Raw genomic sequence first — 22,209 nt, 5'->3', positions numbered from 1 at the left:
CTCACTCTCTCTCTATCCCAAAATAAATAAATAAACACCAAAAAAAAAATTTTTTTTAATACAAAGGCAGATTTTCCTCTACAGCTCTGATTTATTTGTCACCATTACTGTTTTCCATTCTAATTACTGTGGTGTTTGGGTTTCGGGGGGTGGGGCACAGGCGGTATTTGTGAGCTGTGATTGTTACTACAGAACTCTAACCAGAAAGCATGTGACAGAAGATGGAAAGATACGCCCCCAAGTTATAAGGGGCCAGTGGCTTCTCTTATTTTTTTTTTCCGCCCACATTTCTTTTACTTACATTAACGGAGCGCTTACTGTGTGTTTACAGAGCTGGCTTGGGGCTAGGTAGGGGGCTAGAAAGGTGACTGAGAGGTAAGCAGGCCTGCGAGGAAGGAACTAAAGCAGCAGGTGAATGCCTGAGACAAACGATTGCACAGGAGCTGAGAGAGTGGCCCTAGATGCCATGGAAACACAGAGGGGAACTAATTCTCTCTGTAAGGGGTATCAGCAAAGGCTTCCCAGAGAAACTGAGCCCTTCGGGTGTTCACGCTTCACAATTAACAGACAGTTAAGACGAAACCCAGAGAAGCCAAGGAAAGATATCTCCAGTTACTGGAATCCTGGAGGGAGGGGGGGTGCTTTCAAATAATTTTAAAACCATTTAGCATTTTCATAGGTTCCTTTTCCGGGTTTACTAGCTTTCACCCCCCCCCCCCACCTCCGGGTCCCTGACTGCAGTTGGCTCTCCCTGCCCTACACCGATGCTCGAGCCTTTCCAACAAGGCATTAAAGCGGCTTTCAAGGACAACGATGAGTTAGTTCTTCTGCCAGAAAACCAACCCAGTAGCCGGCGCTCAAAAGAGCCACATCTCCTCACCGACCCAAGCGTTAACCCTTTGCCCTCTCTTGTTCTTCCTTGCCCCCAGGTCTCTGCGCAAGACGGGGTGTGGAACCTAACCACGGGGTGTCCATGACCCCCGAGGCTGCAGCCCATCAGCAATGAAAGGGTTATCGGGCAGCCGCAGCCACCACCACGGGGTCACCTGCGACGCGGCCTGCGACTCGCTGTCGCACCACTCGGACCGCAAGCCCTACCTGCTGAGCCCGCTGGAGCACCACCCGGCCGACCACCCTTACTACACTCAGCGGAACTCCTTCCAGGCCGAGTGCGTGGGCCCGTTCAGCGACCCGCTGGCCAGCAGCACCTTCCCGCGCAGGCACTACACCTCGCAGCAGGAGCTGAAGGACGAGTGCGCCCTGGTGCCCCGCACGCTGGCCGCCAAGGCCAACCGCATCCCCGCCAACCTCCTGGACCAGTTTGAGCGGCAGCTGCCGCTCAGCCGGGATGGCTACCACACGCTGCAGTACAAGCGCACGGCCGTGGAGCACCGCAGCGACAGCCCCGGCCGCATCCGCCACCTGGTCCACTCGGTCCAGAAGCTCTTCACCAAGTCGCACTCCCTGGAGGGGCCGTCCAAGGGCAGCGTCAACGGGGGCAAAGCCAGCCCCGACGAGACGCAGACGGGGAGGTACGGCAAGCGCAGCAAGAGCAAGGAGCGGCGCGCCGACCCCAAGGCCCGCGCCAACGCCTCCCCGGGCTGGTGGAGCTCCGACGACAACCTGGACGGCGACGTGTGCATCTACCACGCGCCCTCGGGAGTGATGACCATGGGCAGGTGCCCCGACCGCTCGGCCTCGCAGTACTTCATGGAGGCCTACAACACCATCAGCGAGCAGGCGGTCAAGGCCTCCCGGAGTAACAACGACGTCAAGTGCTCCACCTGTGCCAACCTGCCCGTCAACCTGGACGCGCCGCTCCTGAAGAAGAGCGCCTGGTCCTCCACCCTGACCGTGAGCCGCGCCAGGGAGGTGTACCAGAAAGCGTCGGTTAACATGGACCAGGCCATGGTGAAGTCAGAGTCCTGTCAGCAAGAGCGCTCCTGCCAGTACCTTCAGGTACCATTTATGTCGAGTGATGGGTGCTTAGAAATTGTACCGGCTGATTGTGTGGTGTTTTCTCCTGGGTCCTAGTCTTGTCTGCATGAACCTGAGCAAATTGTGAGGCATTTCTCTGGCCAACTGCTCCTCTCAGGAAACAAAACTGCCACCGACTTCATCCACTTATCTTGAGATAGAAAACCGCCCTAGAAAAGCACGCCTGCAGAAAGGCGTGGAGTTATTAATGATTCGGGTTCCTCTTTTGTCTCAGAGAACATGGGATAGGGAGCAGAGAAAAGGGGAGTCTACCCAGAATTCTAAAATAAATCCACCTTTTTACAAAAGTCGACAATGATCTTTTAAATTCTGGAAAGAGTTTAATAGGATCTATCGAGAGGTTTTGTGTTGGTTGTTTTTTGTTTTGTTTTGTTTTGTTTTGTTTTATTATTATTGTTAAATTCTGCCTTAAGCTATTGGGGAATCTTGATCTGTATCTTCGCCATCACAATTATTAGCACCACCGCCAACACTAACCACACTCCCACCCCCGGAGCACAGGGAATCGGGATAATGCCCTGGGTGCTGAGGAGGTAGAGATAGAGCCAGTTTGGGGACCTGACAAGTGCACCTGCAGAGACCCGGGACAACAGAGAAGAAAAGGAAAAGCGGGGGGAGGCATCCACAACAATAAAATGCAATTAGTGTCGGCGTGTAAATCCCACACACGTACAGATCCAAGGCAACCCGCTCCTTTTCTTCTTTCCCACAACCCTTCCATTCACGGAACCTACATGGAGTCTTTATCTCTCCCCCGCCCCCACCCCTCTATCTAGTATTGTCATTTTTCCCAAGATATAACCCTCCCTAAGAAGGACCCTCTGATTTTTCCTTTTCACGGTGTCTTTTTTTGTTTTCCTCTCTCATCTCCTGGGACGCCCATCTTTTTAAAAAACTTTTTACTGGACTACAAAGGCAGGACATAATCAGTTCCCACTCTCATCTGAAGAAGAAATGCAAGACAAACAGTCTTCCACTGAGAAATTCAACTTTTTGCTCTCTGAATTCCTCCTTGCAAACCTGGCTGCCTTGAGAATGCCTCTACCAAGCCCTGTGAATATGCCAGGCTGGCAGTCACTGGGCAAGGACATCCCAGCGTTCAGAAGCCACCAACGTGTGGGTGTTTTCACAAAGAGCACACAATCACGTGGTCAGTTTCTCCCACTGAAAGTAAATGAGGTATTGCCTCATTTACTATAATGTTGCTGGATGAGTTAAGTCATCAAAAACTATTCATGGAATTTCAGAGCTAAACAGTACATCTAATCCAACCTCCTCATTCAGCATATAAGAAACTGGATTCAAAGAGAGGTAAAGGCCTAGTGGGTTATACTGTTATACTGTTCGTTTAGAGGTAGGACCAAATCCAAGTCACTTAATTGATAGAAATGACCGTGACAATCTTACCCACCACCTAGAATAAAGTATTTTGACTAGAACATCTGTCCTGAAGAAAGGATGGGTAAAGGCTCCAGTAGTGGTGAAAAGTGGAAGGGTAAGGAAAGAAAGAAGGAAACTGATTTTGATTGAAAATCTACTGTGTACCAGATACTGTAGCAGATGTTCTGCATTTGTTGTTCCATTGAATTTTCAAAATAATCCTGAGAGCTTGATATAATAATATTCTGTTTTTACAAGAGAGGAAACATTTAGAAATATCAAGTGATTTAAAGCCTCATGGCCAATATGTTGAAGACCCAAGAGTTAGGCTTATCTCTACCTCATGCAAAATAGCTCTTTCCCTGGAATCAAGGGCATGAAAATGGTGAACAGGAGACAGAAAGTCTGTAGGGTAAACATATTATGACTAAAAGCTTTTCCATAAAATGAGAATGAAAGCTTAAAGATTTAAGTATGAGATTTAGTATCATAGCATTATCACATCTCATATTAGAAAGATTTGGAAATTCTATTTTGAAGTTATTTACCTTATTCTAAGCCAGTTTTATAATGAAATGTTTGAGGCTTACAGAGAGGTATAAAGAAAAATAATAAGAAAACAAATGCTCAGTCATACATAACCCAACTAGAGAAATAAAACATTAATTACAATGGATCACATATATACCTTCCCCAATCCCATTTCCTTCCCTTCGTCCCCAGAGCAGCAGCTAATCTGACTTTGTTACCCAGAGGACCTTTGTTTTTGATTCTGAAGTTATTGGAAGACTGAAAAATATTAATATTTTCTATCCTACATTGGGCAATAATTAATGCTGAACCAAGCTAGGTAAACCCTTTAAATATAAACTGAGCTCAAAAGCACAACTTCTTTAATAAATATTGACATTTGTTGAGTTCTTATTCTGTGTGAAACTTTCAGACTGGAAAAAAAATTCAGTGTGAGCAGGTAGTGTGCCTGGAAGATAAACTAAATGTAGAACAGCATGTTCTTCCCAGCCAGTGTGCCAAAAATTAAAGGGTTCCTGTGAAGAAGGAGAAGGAGCTGGACATTCACAGGGGGAGGAAGGAGAACAGGAAACTCCCCGAGCTGGACATTCTCTCCTTCTCTCTCCTTGCTTTAGAGGAAACAGAGACTCTGCAGTCCCGCTGGAGCTTTTCTCAGAAAGACAGGTGTAGCCAGACCCTGCCAGTTCCCCTGGAATAATTTCATTGACAAGCTCGTTCTTAGAAACAAATTTGGGGAAATAAAGAAAAGTGTGTGTGTGTAGGGGGTGGGGGGGGTGTTCTTTCCAGTTGTATTGTCTTAATTACCAACTAATTTTGAAACTGGATCTACAGACGTGTGTGACTTCAGCCTCACAAAGTTTAGTGGACAAAGCATTGAACTTCAAAGGAGAGGGTCTATGTTCCAGTCCCTGTTTGCCACTAACTAGTTAGTGATCACTTACTGCCTAGTGATATGGCTTGGAATTATCATCTCAGCTCTCTGGGTCTCCTTCCGCTGCCATAACATGAGGCATTTGGTCTAGAAGATCTGTGATCTGAGTTCACATTTTTAAACTCCTTAGTTACATATGAAGAGTACTCATGGGAGTGACTTTTAAGAGTTATGAGGCCTGGAAACTCTCATTTAATAAATACCTACCAAACATACATGTTTTCCCAATATTATCTAATTTGCCCTGTAAAACTCTGTGTGGTATTTTACAGTTGAAGAGACTGAGATTTAGTAAATTAGGTTAAGTAATTTACCTACCGACACACAGTATGCGACAACATGGAGGGTCAGAACAGATTTATCTGGCTTCATAGCCTGGATTTTTCTAGTTACCGTGTCGAACCCCAACCCCTTCCAGATATAAAACAGAGGGAGGAAGTGGCATATATCAAATACCTGTTGTGTGCCAGAAACGACACAGTATCTCATTTAGTACCTGAAATAACTTCGTAACGTTATTACTATTTACTCCAGTTTTACAGATGACTAAACTAAGGCATGAAAGATTAAATCACTTAGAAAGTGAGTAAAAGAGCCAAGACTTGATCCCAGATCTAAGTCTAAAATGTGCTCCAGAAACCGAAAGAAATGCGTTTTATTTTCATTTTATTACCTGTTTTCTTCTGTAGCAAATGTATGTGTTCCTTTGACTTCTTATTTGTGCCTACAGTTGAGGATACACGTACATGAAATGTGACCCATCTTAGACAAGCGACAGAATGATTGATATGTCCCTAATTGGATTCAAGACTGCACAAAAGTTAAATCAGTATTCACCAATAACAGAATCTAAATACTAGCAAAGTCCTGATTTTCTCCTTATGAAACTATCTCTTGAAATTAATTTAACTTCGGCCATGGCCACGGTTATACAGAAAGTGAGAAGTCTGTAGGTATTTAGCCTCTGTCTGACGTGGATTTAGAAATAAAGTCCTGTAGCTTGAAATTATTGCAAGACCCAGTTAATACAGTCGACTGTGGTATGTGCTCACTCACAAGCTGTTTGTAGTTAATAAAAAAAAAAAAGACTCCCTTTTCTTTCCCCCCAATATTGTTATTTTTAAATGTCAAGAATCAGATGTCTGCTGTTTAGAATCTTGTACCGCTGCCAGTGACTGTATCAGGGTTTGGAGCAGGGACATGGATTTGAAGACATTAAAACTGTTTAATTCTCAGTTGAGATGTGGTTGGCTTTTATACATTTGGAATAGAGCATTTATGGCACATCTCCGGGTAAGTGCTAATAGTTAAGTAAATAAAATAAGAATGGGCTCAAAGGAGTAAAAGGAGTTTTTGTGGTTGTTTTGTTTTGCTTTAGAAAAGCAGGATTCTTGGTTCTGTATATGCTTCTTTATGTGAACGTTAAGTGTTGAGTGACTAGCATATAAAGCCATTCAGAAGAGCAAGATTTTAGATTTCCAACTGTTAACCTGAAAAAAAAAAAAATCCCTTCAATCATGTATTTTGCATTCATCCAGCAGCAGAAACAGGAAAAGGGAAACAAAACGCTCTCCCCGGTAGAAGTAGAGACACACAGAGAGAGAGGGAGAGAGAGAGCAAGACAGAGACGGAGAAAGAAAGCCACTCTCAGAGATGAAATTTTAGGAGAGAGAAATGATCGACCTTTTTAAGGCTGAGTGGGTTTCTTCAGTTTGCGTGCAAGTTTCAAGAAATGGAAGGACTGACCAGGTTTGGGTACAACTCTTTTATTACTTTGTATTTGGTGAGAGTGTGTTTTTGGTTTGAGTGGGGGTTTTGCCGGGGGGGTGGGGGGGAGGATAGTTTTTGTTCATTTATTTCTTCTGTAAATAGTAGCTAGAAAGACTGAAAGAGCTAATAAATTAATGTGTGTAGAGATGGTAAGAAACAGGTTGAGATATTGGATACCTAACAAATCTGTGTCACAGAGGCTTCGTAAAATCTTTCATTGACACAGTTGATCTAAGGTGCTAGGTTCTATTAGAGGACATTGCGTGGCTAGTGATTGAAATGTGATCGGTTGTTTTCCAGGCAAGGATCCTAAATGCTTACTGTTCCTTTGCAAAATTAAAATTTCTGGATGGTTGGAGTTTTTTGTTTTTGTTTTTGTTTTTTTTCCTTTTCTTTCTTTCTTTCTTTCTTTTTCTTTCTTTCTTTCTTTCTTTCTTTCTTTCTTTCTTTCTTTCTTTCCTTCTTCCTTTCCTTCCTTCCTTTCTTCCCTCCCTCCTTCCTTCCCTCCTTCCTTCTTTCTTTCCTTCTTTCCTTCTTTCTTTTTTATCTGTTGGTTAAATTAGACTCCACAAAAAAAAAAAAACCACTGAAGAATCATTCATAACAAGCATGAACCCAGGATTTTTTTCAGTGCAAGTACAACTAATTTTCGAAATTTTGTTCAAGATTATGTCAGTCTTTGCCTAGTGGGAGTTTTCCTTCCCCGGCTGAGGTTTTCTTTCCTTTTGTTTTGGAACAATTTAAATTATATTAAATCAATTAAAACTACTTTATATTAAGTGTGTGACAGTGCTGAGCAATTCTGCTAGTGACTTTGGTTACTTGGTTACTGTAATGTTTCCTTGCTGCCTTTTAAAAAAAAACAAAACAAAACCTGTCAACTACATGAACTGATCATTTTCTTTATTTTTAATTTAAATGGCCTTAATAATCCAGCAAGGAGTGTCAAGATTCTTGAATGTATTTCCTACTTGGCTTGCACAGTCTTCTCCCTATTTTTCACTGATCTTAGTAAAGGTGTCCTCTTTGTTAATAGAAAAATAAGGTTGCTCCTGTCTGATCCTAACTTTGACCGTAGAATAAAGTGTGCAGCTAGCAGAATCCTGGTAATTCTCTGAGTCTAATTCTCACTATTGCCCATATCCAAATAATAGTGGAGATGTGGGGGAGACAATTGGCAAAGCACTGTGAGAGAAAAGTCAGTGGTAGTCGAAGGAAGCTCAAAAAAAGAAATAGGAAATCCTTCCTGAAAGCTGTTAAAGAAACTTCATGATTCTTGGATTGCAATTTCACTATTCTAAGGTGCTTGGTTAGCATAATCAAAGGTTTCACAAGACATGTTTTCCAATCAGAGTCCAATCTAATAAAGGAAGGCATACCTCTGGTTAGCACAAAATAAGAGAAAAACTAGCCCTGGATCTCTTAGTGGCCAGTGGACTTTTTTTCCTCATTCTCTATCCTCCTTAGAAAACAGGTTGCTTGGAAGCAAATTGAAGGCAAAAACTCAAAGTAATCATTCATATTCTGTACAGAAAGATTCATCCATAATCTCTTGTCTGCTTGAGATCATAGCTTTATACAACTTTACAGGAACGGTGATTTGTGAGTGGTAGAACACATTGGTCTTTTGTTTGAGATTTTATAGGGACTACTAAAAAATACATGCAATATTACCAAGTTGGCTTTGATTTGGTGATTAGATTAGGTTTTAACCATTTTGCTTTAAGTTCAAAGGCAACAACCTCTCTTAGTACGTTATTGTGCCCACTGAATCATGGAGAAATTCCATCTTTATAGGTCTAAGCAATTGAAACCAGAAGCTTCACGTGGTTCAAACTATAATACCTCTTGGTCAGGTTTTTTTCTGTCATTTGCCAGGGGGTAGCTTGGTAGAGAGAAATTAAAATTGGCCTTTTCAGGTAAAACCAGGTTACTATTAATGATAGCCATGAAGAGTTATGTGACCTCACTGATTTTTATTACTCATTTGAACCTTTGAATCCATAACTTTTTCCACTGGATAAAAATAACATGGCTGTATAACTTCCCATCCAGAGCTCATTTATCCGCTTCTCAAGATCATCTTGACCATCCCCTATCATTAGGTTCTGCCCCTGCTAACTGCCACTTGGAACACACATTATGGAACAGGGAACATTTTTTTACTTTATTTTTGTAAATGCATATTTAAATGTTTTTTATAAATTCTTAGACTGAAACTGCAATGGGGGTGGGGGGGTTGTGCTCTAATTTTTCTCAATGAATGATTTAGTCTCCTTCAACCCAGTCCTCTCTCTAGCTAAAAGATAAACATATAAGAATGAATTCACTGCTGTTATACAATTAGCAAAGGTAAAGGAGGGAATACAGTGTAAGGAGAAGCATATCGTCTCACTCCTTCTGTTGCTTCTGACCAATTATTTGTTTCTGGTATTTTTTTTAACTCTTCCCCCACCCCCCTTGGAGAACACTGATGGCCAAAGAAATTCTGATTCTCCGGTCTTTTCAGTGTAAGAATATATAAAACTATCTTTAAAAACTGATGTGTTTTTTTCCCCTAAAGTTAAGCAACATGCCCTACCTTGTTTCCATTTCCAAGATAAAGAGACTTCTAATTACATTTGCAAAATGAGTTTTCTAGACAGGTAGATCTTTTCTTTCGTGTACATTAAGTCACTATTCTCTCAGGCGAAGTTTCTACTCATTGTTCTCACGGAACTAGGAAATTTCCCACAGATTCAGTCTTTTGATATCACAGAACTGTCTATGAAGCAGAATTATGTGGAGTCCAGAGTTACTGTCTGTAGTATGCATGTATACAGGTCCACACATAACACATTGCATCTGCATAAACATCCCTGGACTCATACTTCAAAATTTGCATTTATATGTGTATGCTTTCTCTGATCTCTGATTCATGACATAAGATCCATTTTAAACACACAATTTCACAATATCCATATAAGAATGACTACAGAGTGGGGGATCAGCTTTTCCAAAGTTCTCACTAGAAAACTCATTATTTTGCCTTTACAATGATTATATTGAAGTTCACCTCGGACCATTAGTAGAAACCAGTTAGGGATGTCTTGCTTCACTGGTATGAGGGTAAAAACCTTTCCTACAAAGAGACATCCAACAACAATGAAAGGAAGCGATTTCTCCACTTGTTTTTTCTTTTTCCTTCCACTGTTTAATATAGACCTTCAGAATTGTGTAACTCCTCCCGAATTTTACCCTACGGTCCCTAAAACCTTAAGGTAGGTAAAGAATCGAGCAGGTTTTGTTTTTTGTTTTTCAGAAAAATGATAGTTTTAGCATTTTAGAACCCCTTTTGGAAGGCCATCTGGTAGACCTTCTCCTTTAAAACTTCTTCCTGAAAGGCGGACATAGCATCTTCCTATCGACGTATCTAACAATCACCATATGGAAGAATTCTTTGAGAGTATTTAGTCGAAGTCACTCTTTCTAAAAATGACAAAAATAAACCTTAGGGAGACACCTTGACTGATATAAGATCAGTCATCTTGTCGGTAGTGGACTGAGACCAGCAGGCTCACTGCCCAGCGACAGCCCTGTTCTTTTCCCCTCGATGTTTCACACATCTGTGAAAACCTTTAAGGCCCTTTTCAAAGAATAGCTTATCCAGCCTTACTACATCTTTCTAAGGCAGTGAGGTCAAGGCACAAGGAGGCAAAGGGAAAAAAGAACTGAACTCAAAGTGAGATCTGCATCATGTTTGTGGCTTAAAAGATTTACAAGTGATGAAAACTGTTGGTAACTAAATAATTACCTGCAATTTGTAATTCTGTGGTTACCAAGGGCAGAGTGGTATGTTTTTAATTTCTAAAAAATAGAAATAGGTCTATTTCTCCTATTATCCCCATTGGTCCCTCCTGCGTCTCTGTGGTTTCATTATGAGTGACTCATGTACCGAAGGAGGGCAAATGGGGCAAACACGCCCCATGTTTGGATATGTAATCTTTAAGCACTACACTCAGAGCCCTGGGACTCAGAGCCCAACGTACTTCTCTCTGGTGTCTTACACTATCTTGGTAGCAAGCATCCCACACTTCCCACCTTACCTTCCCTAGTATGAAAATTGTTACCATAGGGGCGCCTGGGTGGCTCCGTCAGCGAAGCGTCCAACGTCGGCTCAGGTCATGATCTCACAGTTCACAAGTTCGAGCCCCACATCCGTCTCTGTGCTGACAGCCCAGAGCCTAGAGCCTCCTTCAGATTCTGTGTCTCCCTCTCTCTCTGCCACCACCCCCCACTCGCACTCTGTATCCCTCTCTCAAAACTAAATAAACATTTAAAAAATTGTTAACAAATCTGTGGCCATATGTATAGAATATATATACATGTAGCCACTTGCCCCATCGTTGAATATTTAGGGCGATGTTTCCTTAACTTTGTGTGCGCAAGAATCACCTTTAAAGTGTCTATAAAATAAAGATTTCTGACATCAACCCAAGAGAGTTTGATTCTATGGTGCTGGGTGATTCCCACACCGAGATCAACCTAAGAGCCACACTTTAACCCGACTCTAGGGAACTATCAGCCTACATTTATCATCTTATTTACTGAAGGGGGCAGTAGAGTCTAACAGATGAAAACACGGGCTTCGGGCGTTCCATTAATTTTACTATTGCTGCTGACTTCCAACATGATTTTGGTCTCCCTTCATCTGTACTTCCATTTCTGTGTCTGTAAAATGGGCCTAATGATATGAGTCCTATGTTCGTTCAGGTCTTTGGGAAAAAATTAATTTCTAATGTGGGAAAAAATAGTGTGAAATGTTTTGAGTTTACACACCTTCAGATATCAAAATGCTTCACGGTTTCTTCATGTGTTCCCCGTACCTTACCACTGTCTTCTATTTTGCCTCACCCAACTTTTATTAAACCAGGGTTAGGACGAGCATATCTGATTTCCTGATAAAGGAAAGCCCTCTCCCAGTGTCCCAGTGGACATTTAAGGCTTCTTCACCCGTGTTCCAACGAAACACATGAGGCTTTTGCCTGCAGATGAAAAGATCACCAAGGGTCGATCTTTTGATAGCCCAGCCTCAGCGGGTCAGGTTTTCCCATGGCTTATATTTGCCAACAGAACGCATTTCCTCTGGCTTCCTGGAGCTTTAGGTGCTTCAGAGAAGACCTGCTTTTGCTTTCGTGTCTTCAGTCTGTGCAGACCGCCTAATTCCGGGCAGCTTTGGCCAACTCAACAGGACGAGTTTCATTCACAGCAATGGCTGCGGAAGCTTGTCTACGAGGGGGCTCTAGCCACTTGCCTCCCGTAACGACTCATCCAGGTTTTCCGAGGAGTGTTCCCAGCGGAGCAACTTTGAGAAGTGGGAGTTCCTCTGCTAGCAGTAACAACAGGCCCTGGTCCGTCTGTCTTCCTTGCTCATGCCCAAAGTCCCAGATTAATCCTCCCCACCCTCTGAAGCCAGCTACACAAAGGCCACCTACCAGCCAAACTGTTCTACATGCACACTGGTCTGACCTGTGGCCCCTCCGGCAGTCAATAGATACAGAGAGTGGCGCTCCTTTAAAGTTCCATTAAAAATCGCAGCTGCTTATAATCTCTGGGGAAGTCATTTCTTTTCTTCTTCTTCTTCTTTCCTCAACTAGTACAAGTTTAGCGGGCTCTTTGGTAACTCAGGGGGTGTCGGTGAAAGTAACTGTCATTTGTTTGCAAATGAAACCTAAGCTTTCTGAAAATGATTCCCCTGTAAGAATCTTTCCCCCGTAACACTCCTCCAGCCTTCTAGTTGATTTTAGATAGTTTCCTGTTCTCCCACCTCTTGGAAGTGTTCCATGGCACGCTGAGCAGACACTTTTCGTCAAAAAAAAAAAGCCTATAAATAGCTGATTTTCCTGCTTGCTGCCTTCTCTTGAAGGCTTTCATAAAGGAGGTGAAACAAATCCACCAAAAACAAGAACCCTCTGTGAGGGGTGTGTGGTGAGGCTTGTAAAAAATCAGATCCATAGGCCGAAAATTATCGTGTAGGTCGCCCTGCCATATTTGGCTTATGCAATCACTGCACAGAAAAAGAAACACTTTATTTCACGCCAGATGATCTCATGAACTGAACAATCGATCAAAAATGTCTCCTATGAGCTTTCACGCTTCTTTAAAAATACATATTTTGACTTTTCATGCTGCTTTAAAAAAAAAAAAATCCCAAAGCCAACTGTTATTTATTAGATTCCATTGGTAAATCGAGATTACCAATTCCTGCTCCATGGTAGGAAGTTGGAAACTACATCCTCATTTCTCCTCCAGACTGACCTTGCTTGTCCTCTGTGCCTTGTCCTCATAAATATCACCCCATCTCCCAGAGTGATATTATGGATCTCCCTAGAAGACCGTTCGCATGCTAGGCAAGACCTTAATAACGTCCTTCACCGATCTTACTGCAGTAACCCTCAGAAATCAGATATGTGAGGTTAATTGTACTGCTTCCTACTTTTCACACACACACCCCATCCCCTGCATCCTACTGAGCAGAGAGAATGGGGCTTAGCTGTGTTTTCTCCTGTTCCTTTCTTTTCCTTCTTCTCTTTCTTCCTTTCCTGTCTTTTCTTCCCCGATTTTTTTAGGTAGCTATTATGTAACTGGGAATGGGAGACGACCCCAAAATCACGCTTACAAGGAGGAAACTGAGGCCTAGAGAAACTAACTGGCACTCTCATGGCTCTTCAGTTGTAGAGAGCAGTCCAGAAGCAGGGCGGCAAAGCAAGTCTTCCTCAGTTCCTCTTACCCCGTGTGTTAGCGCTCCTCAACCACGTAGCACGAGGCATTCATTTGTCTTGGTGTTCTGGACGCTGGAGAAACTCTGCTGCCTGCCCCGCCCCTCCTTTTCCCACTCCAGGCACTGGGTCTAATTTGGTTGTGGTTTAGTCTGTTGCTAGAGTTTCTGGAGAGTGCATCTCGTTGTGCCTTTCTTCCTTATCAACTCCCAGTGAGCACACACAGTCGATAGAAGCAGGTGTCAGAAAGAACTTCAACGGCCAGTTAGCCCAGGGCTTTTTATGCTTTTGAACCATGGGCTCCCTTGTTCATAGACAGCAAACTTGATACAACCGTTTAAAACAGAAGCCAGAATAGGAAGATTCCAATCCAAATCCCTTCCCCCTCGATCCACTGTCCTGATAAAAGTCAAAACAATGTCAGGTAGCTATCCCAACATTGGGAAGTTTAATTAGCAGCGACAGCTCTCCCAGGCTGCAGTCTGGTGCCCCGCGTATGAAAACAACAGCTGATCGCGGCGCACCCAGAGCTCCCGATTGAGCCACACTTTCAAATCACTTCTTGGCTTTGATGGACAAATGCATCTGTCACCCTCATACCTTCTTCCTCATCTGTGACCCAGAGAGAGGAACTGACATTTTGAAGAACACACAGGGCCCTTGATTCCTTTCCACAGCACCAAACTGAGCATCTTCTCATGTTCAGTACCTGCCAGATGTGCTTCCGTGTGATAATGAATGATGGCAATGAGAAGATGAAGGAGAAGGCGGAGGAGGAAAGGGACCATAATTTATTGAGAAAGTTCTATCGGCCTATGCTTAATATATATTGCCCTATTTCTCAAAGTTACTGGGGTAACTTCTCAGACCTGCATTACATACAAAATGGGGGTAATAGTCTCTCTGTCTCAAAAATAAATAAACATTAAAAAAAATTTTTAAAAATATTAAAAAAAAAAAAAGGGACGCCTGGGTGGCTCAGTCGGTTAAGCGTCCGACTTCAGCTCAGGTCACGATCTTGCGGTCCGTGAGTTCCAGCCCCGCGTCGGGCTCTGGGCTGATGGCTCGGAGCCTGGAGCCTGCTTCCAATTCTGTGTCTCCCTCTCTCTCTCTGCCCCTCCCCTGTTCATGCTCTGTCTCTCTGTCTCAAAAATAAATAAACATTAAAAAAATTTTAAAAAAATATTCAAAATGGGAGTAATTAATTTGCTCAAGGTTATCCCACTAGTAAGGGACATAACAGAGATTTAAGCCCTGCTCTGATTCCAAAATCTGTTCAGTTTCCAGCATATCATCCTGCCTCTAAACTTTGTGACTATGCCCTTTGTTCTTTTCCTGGAGGGTTGTTTCTTCACGAGCATCTCTTTTAATAACAATTTTAAAAATGATCAACTAATGATGAAAACACAGATTCTGTCTTTATGATTGGGTATAAATATAAGTCTAGTTTGGAAAGTGGCCATGTTAGAAAGCAAGGAACATGTGAGATTTGTTTACAAAGTCAGATATATAAATTGCTAAATTGTAGTGGCACGGCATCATTTCATGTAACTGGAAAATCGTACCTCAATCCATGAAACAGCCATCTCTCAAGGCTGTTTTGATGAATCATTTGTTTCAATAGGAAACAACACTACTGATCCCTTGAGACTGCCAACCTGATTGTAGTTAATGGTGTTGTTAGTAACACTGTAAAGCTATGTCCAAATAAATGTGGTATGAAATGCCCATTTAATATCCTCTGCTTGCTTTAATGTAGGGATGTTTGCTTCCATAAGACGTAATTTCACTGAAATGATGAGGAAATGAACTAGGAATCCCCAAACCCAATTCCTCTATAAGTCACTGTGACTTTACATTTTGTCCTTTTGGGAGACCGGAGTGATATTTCTCAGGTGTATTGTGAGCCAGAATTCTGCTTGGTGCACGAGCTCCATATATCCCAGATCGTTAACTAAATCTTTAAGAAGTTCACTAGTTTTACTATTTGTCAAACTACTACTCTAGGTCTCAAGGAAAAGGTAAGTTTCTCTAAAGGTCTACCTTTAGAACGCTTCTTAATTACCTATGAGCATATCACTGAATTAAGGGAGTCATATAATATACAATGCAAAGCACTCATGTACCACCTTAGGGGTGGCTGCGTATATCCAAGAAACATATGCTGTTAGGGTATGTTAGTAGAGTTTAAACTAAATTCTTATAATAGGTAACAATACAGAGGGGTCAGACTTCAGAAATGCATCAGGATAAAAGGTGCCATCCTCAGTTATGAACTTGGAAGTCAGTGTAGTCTGTATTCTCCCACTTCTCAGCTCATTTTGGATTTCTCCTCATGTACATGTATCTCACTGCAGGCAATTCAGTGTTCTAGCAAGCCCTTACTTCATGCACTTTCCTCTTTGTTTAAGCCCAGATGAAGTTCATTTAAAGTAATGGATACAGTCTTAATATATTCTGCAGCCTCCACTTTCTCTTGGTTCAGTATTTTCTAAAATACCCCCAGACATAAGAATGAAATGTTAATTATTCACTTAATGGGGACTTGTAAGAAATGAATTCCCTAAAATTAAACCATGCCAATTTAATTTCATTTAATTAGATTAATGGATGAATAGAATGTAGTGTTGTATTTCTCAGCTCCAACCAAGAGCTCCACCCAACTATCAAAATATGTAGTCCTTTGTATTATCTAGATCACAGGTGTATAATAAAAATTTTTGTTAAGTGATTTAATAGAACTGCCATTTTCAACAAGCTTTTCCTTCAACCAAGACCTATTTGCCAACTGTGTGACCCAGACTGAAATCTGGGAGGGGCCTAGATAAACATGGGAAAGGAGAGACCAGTTTGGGGAAAGGAACAGTACAGATAAGATGGCAGTCCACCCAGCTGGTGAAAATAGGTAAATGGAGGACAGGATTTAGTCTCTAGTGGAGAAGATGATATAGAATAATTTTTTTTTCCCTAAAATACTCACATTTCCCAAAGATGAAGGAGACGGCTTACCCTGGAGGCCAAACCCCAAACAATTTAACTCTCTGGGCAGCAATTTTAAGGATGAGCAATGGCATGAGAATAAGAAAGAGCAGGGGAAGACACCCCAGAGGGGCACAGGAGGCATGAGACACCAACCAGGCTGAGCCCAACAACCAGGCTGCTGGCCCCAGAGGCAGTGGGGCTGCCCAGGCCTTGGAGAAGAAATCTGGACAGAGAGCAGAGCACTGGTGGAGAGGGAGGGCATCCTCACAGCCATCGTGCCTCTTGTGCTCAGCTCAGCCACAGGCCAGCACAATGGGATCTCCAAGATTCTGTGGCTGGCAGTGCAACACTGTGCACCCAGAGAACTGAGATGCAGGCAGGGCTACCCTTGGAGACCTAAAAGTTCACAGGCACAAGAGGAGCCCCGAGAGAGCATAGCAAGAGATGTCTCCAGGGAATAATGAACGGGTGTATTACACCAAAACCCATCTGTATCCCCAGGACGTACACCTGAAGATGCTACTGTTAAGAGTAGGGAGACTTTTTTCCCAACAAAGGCATCAATCAGATCCCAAGTTAGGAGAAGAGCTTCTTAAACACGTGTGACGACGGGGCTCCTGGGTCTCGGGCTCAGACGATTAAGCATCTGACTCTTGGTTTTGGCTCAGGTCACGGCCTCGTGGTTGGTGAGTTCAAGCCCCACATCAGGCTCTGTGCTGACGGTGTGGCCTGCTTGGAATTCTCTCTCCCTCTCTCTCTCTCTCTTTCTCAAAATAAGTAAATAAACTTTTTTTTTTTTCTAATGTGTACTGAGAGGCTGAATCAACATGTCAGGAACAGGGGGAAGGAAATCCGAGTAGATGGCCCTTAGCGTTCCTTTTAAATCACATGGTCTGGTTCTCTACTGTCCAACCTGGCTATTTAAATTTACATTAATTAAAGTTAAATAACACAAAATTCAGTCCCTCAGTCACAATAGCCACATTGCTAGTGCTCAGCAGTCTGGTGTTTACCCTATGGGACAAACAGATATAAAACATTCCCATCATGGTGGAAAATGCTATTGGACAACATTGCTCTAGTTGGTTTTTTTGTCTGTTTTAATGTAATGACTTCTACTAGACTTGGGCTTTGCCAAGAGAAGGTAATGTCCTGTTGTGATACCTCCTTGCTTAGAGGTGCCAGAACCAGCCAATCCCGTCCCATTATGGCCAGATGGGCGCAGGGAGACACAGGGAGTGAGGGCTGTCCTGCGTGAGCGCTGTCCTCCACTTACTCACTATGTGGCATTAAGTAAGCCACTTCCACTCATCGTCTAGCTCCTCCTCCTTTGTAAAATACTTACCACGTGGAGTTATTTTGAGGAGTAAATTCTATAAAGGAGCTCGTTTTCAGTAAGGAAAACCAACTTTTCGCTAGAAACGTGACATCTAGTCTGGGATTTCACCCAGAGTTCACCTACCGTTTATTAGTTACTCGTTATGGGTGGGGCATTGTGCTGGGCCCGTCACACAGTTTCCCTTGACCTTCCCCAGGCCCCCGGCGCTATCCCATCCAGGACCTTACTCTGCTCCTACTCTCCATTTTGTACTGACTCACCGTTAGCCCACCAGGCAGCACCTAGAATAATATTTCCACGCACGCTCTTGGAGCTGTGGGCTGAAGCTCTCTCTCAGACAAAGCAAAACTTTTCTCCTACTCACATGTATTTGTAAACTATGACGTTTTGGCACCCCTAGGAGCTGCATCTGGGTGCAAATAGATCCAGAAGTTGACAATGCATAGTAATATGTGCTACAGCCAGTCACACAGCTGGTACCAGTCAGGCTCCCCGGTTTGTATCCTGGCTGCACGTGGGGCACTCCTCACCTTCTTCCGCCTTTGATCAAAGGGCAAGAGCTTTCGGGAGAGTCCCTTGGAGTATTCGTATCACCGTGAGTTATCAGGACAGTGTTTACTTTAACCCCATTCATCAATGGGGCACCTGGGTGGCTCAGTCGGTTAAGCATCTGACTTCTGACTTCATGATCTCACGGCTTGTGAGTTTGAGCCCCGCATCGGGCTCTGTGCTGACAGCTCAGAGCCTGGAGCCTCTTCAGATTCTGTGCCTTTCTCTCTCTCTCTCTCTCTCTCTCTCTCTCTCTCTTTCTCTCTCTCTCTCTCTGCCCCTTCCCCGCTCACACTCTGTCTCTGTCTCTCAAAAGTAAATAAACATTAAAAAAAAAAATTTTAACCCCATTCATCAAGATGAGTCTGACTCTCACACCTTCCCACTGCATACTAAAGAAATAATGTACCGGAGCGCCTGGGTGGCTCAGTCGGTTAAGCGTCCGACTTCGGCTCAGGTCACGATCTTGCGGTCCGTGAGTTCGAGCCCCGCGTCGGGCTCTGGGCTGATGGCTCAGAGCCTGGAGCCTGCTTCCGATTCTGTGTCTCCCTCTCTCTCTGCCCCTCCCCTGTTCATGCTATGTCTCTCTCTGTCTCAAAAATAAATAAAAAACATTAAAAAAAAATTTTATTTTTAAAAAAAAAGAAATAATGTACCAATTTATGGGTGTCGAGACTTGTGCACACCATTCTAAATTATAAATATAATTACCTATTTAGATAATAGGCAGGAGTCTCATGGAACAGTAACCACAATGTACTTTTTAAAGTAGTTTTCTGTTTTGAGGGACCTGGCATTACCTGAAAAAATATGCTGTCTCGCCTCATTTGTTTCTTTGCCAAACATCAAGAGCCCTATTTTGCCATATTGCTCTCTGAAAACAAGTGTTCTTTGGCCATCTTCGGGGCCTGGAAAGAAAGATAGCTTCAGCCCAGCAGGCCAGAAAAGTGCCATGGGTGGCAGGCCAGTCGGAATGCTTGCTTTCCAGAAAAGGCCTTTCTAGAAAAGCTTCCTAAGGCAGAACTCCTTGATGCAGACCCTGAGAGGAAGAGGGTTTCCAGGCCAGGAGCATCTGTGGGTCATGGGGCTGAGGCAGCCCGGCAGAATGGAGGAATAGTTTGGCTGATGGCTGAAGTAATCCTACCTTGAGAAGACCCCTTGGTGGGGTGGAGGGCTGGGTCGGGGGTTAAGGAGAACTCAAATGAAGAAAGGCAGGACACGCCCATCCACGTACTTTAAGTGTTCTTAGCCTGGGTCTGTGGACATTTAGACTATGCAAGAATGTACTCTAAGGGGTCAGTGAACTCCAGAACTTAAAAAACCAAAGAGGAGAGCTGTTTGTGTTCATCCTGCTTGGGAGAAAAGTCCCAGGTTTTATCATGTCTCCAAAAGAGATAAAGAGTCACTAACAAGTATAAGTTACTATATCATAGAAATTGGGTAAAACTGAGTAAAAACTTAAAATGCATGACTTTTCCTTTTTCCTTATAACAGTTCATTAGAAAAACCTCTTGGGGGCACCTGGGTGGCTTAGTCGGTCAAGTTTCCGACTTCAGCTGGGGTCATGATCTCGCGGTTTGTGGGTTCGAGCCCCGCAACAGGTTCTCGGCTGTCAATGGAGCCTGCTACAGATCCTCTGTCCTCCTCTCTTTCTGTCCCTCCCCCACTCAGGCTCTCTCACGCTCTCTCTCTCTCTCTCTCTCTCTCTCTCAAAAATAAATAAACATTTAGAAAAGGAGAAGAAGAGAGAAAAAACTTTTTGATTTGAGGAATGTGCAGTTTTTAAAAAGTTGTTATTGTGGATGCACATTACCTGAGATAAGTAAGTCTTGTGTTGGAACTTAGAGATCCTATTACAAAGTTTGTAATAGGATTTATTGTAAAGGAGCTTTTCCTGAGTGATCAAGTAACAAAAAATAAGGATTTCCCATATATAAGTTTGAAGCTGAGAGGAGAGAATTCAAAATTTTGTAAAAACAGCACCTACTCTCACAGTCTAGTGGAACTGTAGACAGTTAGATAAATACAATTCAGAGCAAAGTTAGAGGCATAGATACTTGAACAAAGAATATGGGGGCTTAATAGGAAGAAGCATTTCAAGCTGGGGTTTAGAAAGAAAGGATAAAGAAGAAAGACTTCTCCATTTGAAATGCTTTCTCTCTGGAGCTTTGGAGCCAGAGAGCTGTGCTCCAACCCTGTGTTTACTGATCGTGCAATTTTGAGTGAGTATTTTAAACGCTCAGGTTCTCTGTAACATGGAGATAATAACAATACCTATCGCATAGGGGGGTTGAGAGGATTAAGTGAGTTAATGTGATGTAAAAAGTGTAGAACAATGCTTGGAAAAGGGACATTATGTAATGCCCCAATCAGTGCTGTGATTTGCATTAAGCCTAAATACTTGGTGGGAGCAACGTGAACTGAAACAAGAGAACAGACTTAAAGGCACGGCAGAAATCTTGCTGTTAGAGATCACAATGTCATTTAGCCAGGCTTTTGATGAAATCCTAAGTGTTTTAGTTTCCTGTCCCTGCTCTAACCAGTCACCACAAACCTCGTGGCTTAAAATAACACACCCTTATTATCCTATAGTACTGGAGATCACAAGTCGGAAATGGATCTCACCGAGCCAACGTCAGAATCTGGTCAGCAGGGCTGTGTTCCTTCTGGAGGTTCTAGGGGGGAATCCATTGTCCTGCCTTTTCCAGCTTCTGGAGGCTTGCCGACATTCCTTCACTCCTGGCTACGTCTTCAGTCTTCAAAGCCTGCAATGGCATCACCGCTCTTGGCTTCTGTGGTCAGGTCTCCTCCTCCGACTCTCCTTGCCCCTCTCTTTCCCTTTCAAAGACCCTTGTGGTTATGTTGGGCCCACCCAGGCAACCGAGGATAATCTCTCCCCATCTCAGGATCGTGAACTTTATCACATCTGCGAAGTCCCTTTTGCCACGTAAGGTAACATCTGCACAAATCCCGTGGAGTAAGACGTGACCATCTTCAGGGAGCCATGATCCTGCCTGCCGCACAGGCTGCCACCTAAGACACGATATATTTCTTAAACCTAACCGGTTTTTAAACCTGGTATGAAAAGTGCATGAACTCCTCCAGCCCGTGCGTTATCAGCTAAATGAGATCACTGTATACATGCAGTATTCCCCAGATAGTTCTTTTATATGGAGCTAGAGCGCTCAATTTTTGTGTCTGTTACATTAAACTATTAGATCATTTAGACTATGAAGCTATGTTAGTCTATTTTAAACTATTTAAACTATTCTTAACTGTTGGGGCTAGCTTCCTCTTTGCCTGTGAATTCCATATTTGCTGCTTCTTTTTCATTTAAAATGCTTATTATTCCCTACAGTAAAACACCAATTCTTTATACACTTGAAATCTTCTTGGGGCGCCTGGGTGGCGCAGTCAGTTAAGCGTCCGACTTCAGCCAGGTCACGATCTCGCGGTCCGTGAGTTCGAGCCCCGCGTCGGGCTCTGGGCTGATGGCTTGGAGCCTGGAGCCTGTTTCCGATTCTGTGTCTCCCTCTCTCTCTGCCCCTCCCCCGTTCATGCTCTGTCTCTCTCTGTCCCAAAAATAAATAAACGTTGAAAAAAAAAAATTAAAAAAAAAAAAAAAAAAGAAATCTTCTTCCAATATCCATAAATGTAAACGCGTACATTTTATACATTTGCAATGAATGCGTTACACATATTTTTGCCTTTTGTGGCACATGGTACAATTTTTTTTAATCTTTATATATTTTTGAGAGACAGAGTGTGAGCGCGAGGGGAAGCGGGGGGGATCTATCAGCACAGAGCCCAACGCAGGGCTCCAACTCACAAACCACAAGTTCATGACCTGAGCCGAAGTCTGACACTCAGTGACTGAGCCACCCAGGCGCCCCCATGATACAATTTTTTATTTCAAACACTGTGAGCACTAAGTATATGTTAGGCCCTCTGTTAAGGACTAGGAATACAAA

General features: G+C 43.1%; 1 protein-coding gene across 14 annotated transcripts in view; it reads left to right on the top strand.

Annotated features, from left to right (window-relative positions):
• Positions 1-1,002: 1,002 nt before the first annotated feature.
• The window catches only part of DLGAP1 (DLG associated protein 1), a 328,443-nt gene continuing 307,236 nt past the window's right edge, over positions 1,003-22,209 (top strand). For 5 of the 14 annotated variants that reach the window (XM_047087023.1, XM_047087018.1, XM_047087014.1 and 2 more), the window contains exon 1: positions 6,041-6,133. In XM_047087023.1, coding sequence (XP_046942979.1) covers positions 6,041-6,133 — 93 coding nt within the window. Of the gene's footprint in view, positions 1,960-6,040; positions 6,134-6,514; positions 6,596-22,209 lie in introns of those variants that run through there. The other 9 variants (XM_047087020.1, XM_047087017.1, XM_047087013.1 and 6 more) reach the window with 3 other exon arrangements.

This window comes from Lynx rufus, unplaced genomic scaffold (assembly GCF_022079265.1).
Source record: "Lynx rufus isolate CCGP_SWC_20201006 ecotype Redwood Valley unplaced genomic scaffold, mLynRuf1.p SCAF_22, whole genome shotgun sequence".
In the NCBI taxonomy this organism is placed as follows: Eukaryota; Metazoa; Chordata; class Mammalia; order Carnivora; family Felidae; genus Lynx; species Lynx rufus.
This window is presented reverse-complemented; position numbering and strand designations above follow the sequence as displayed.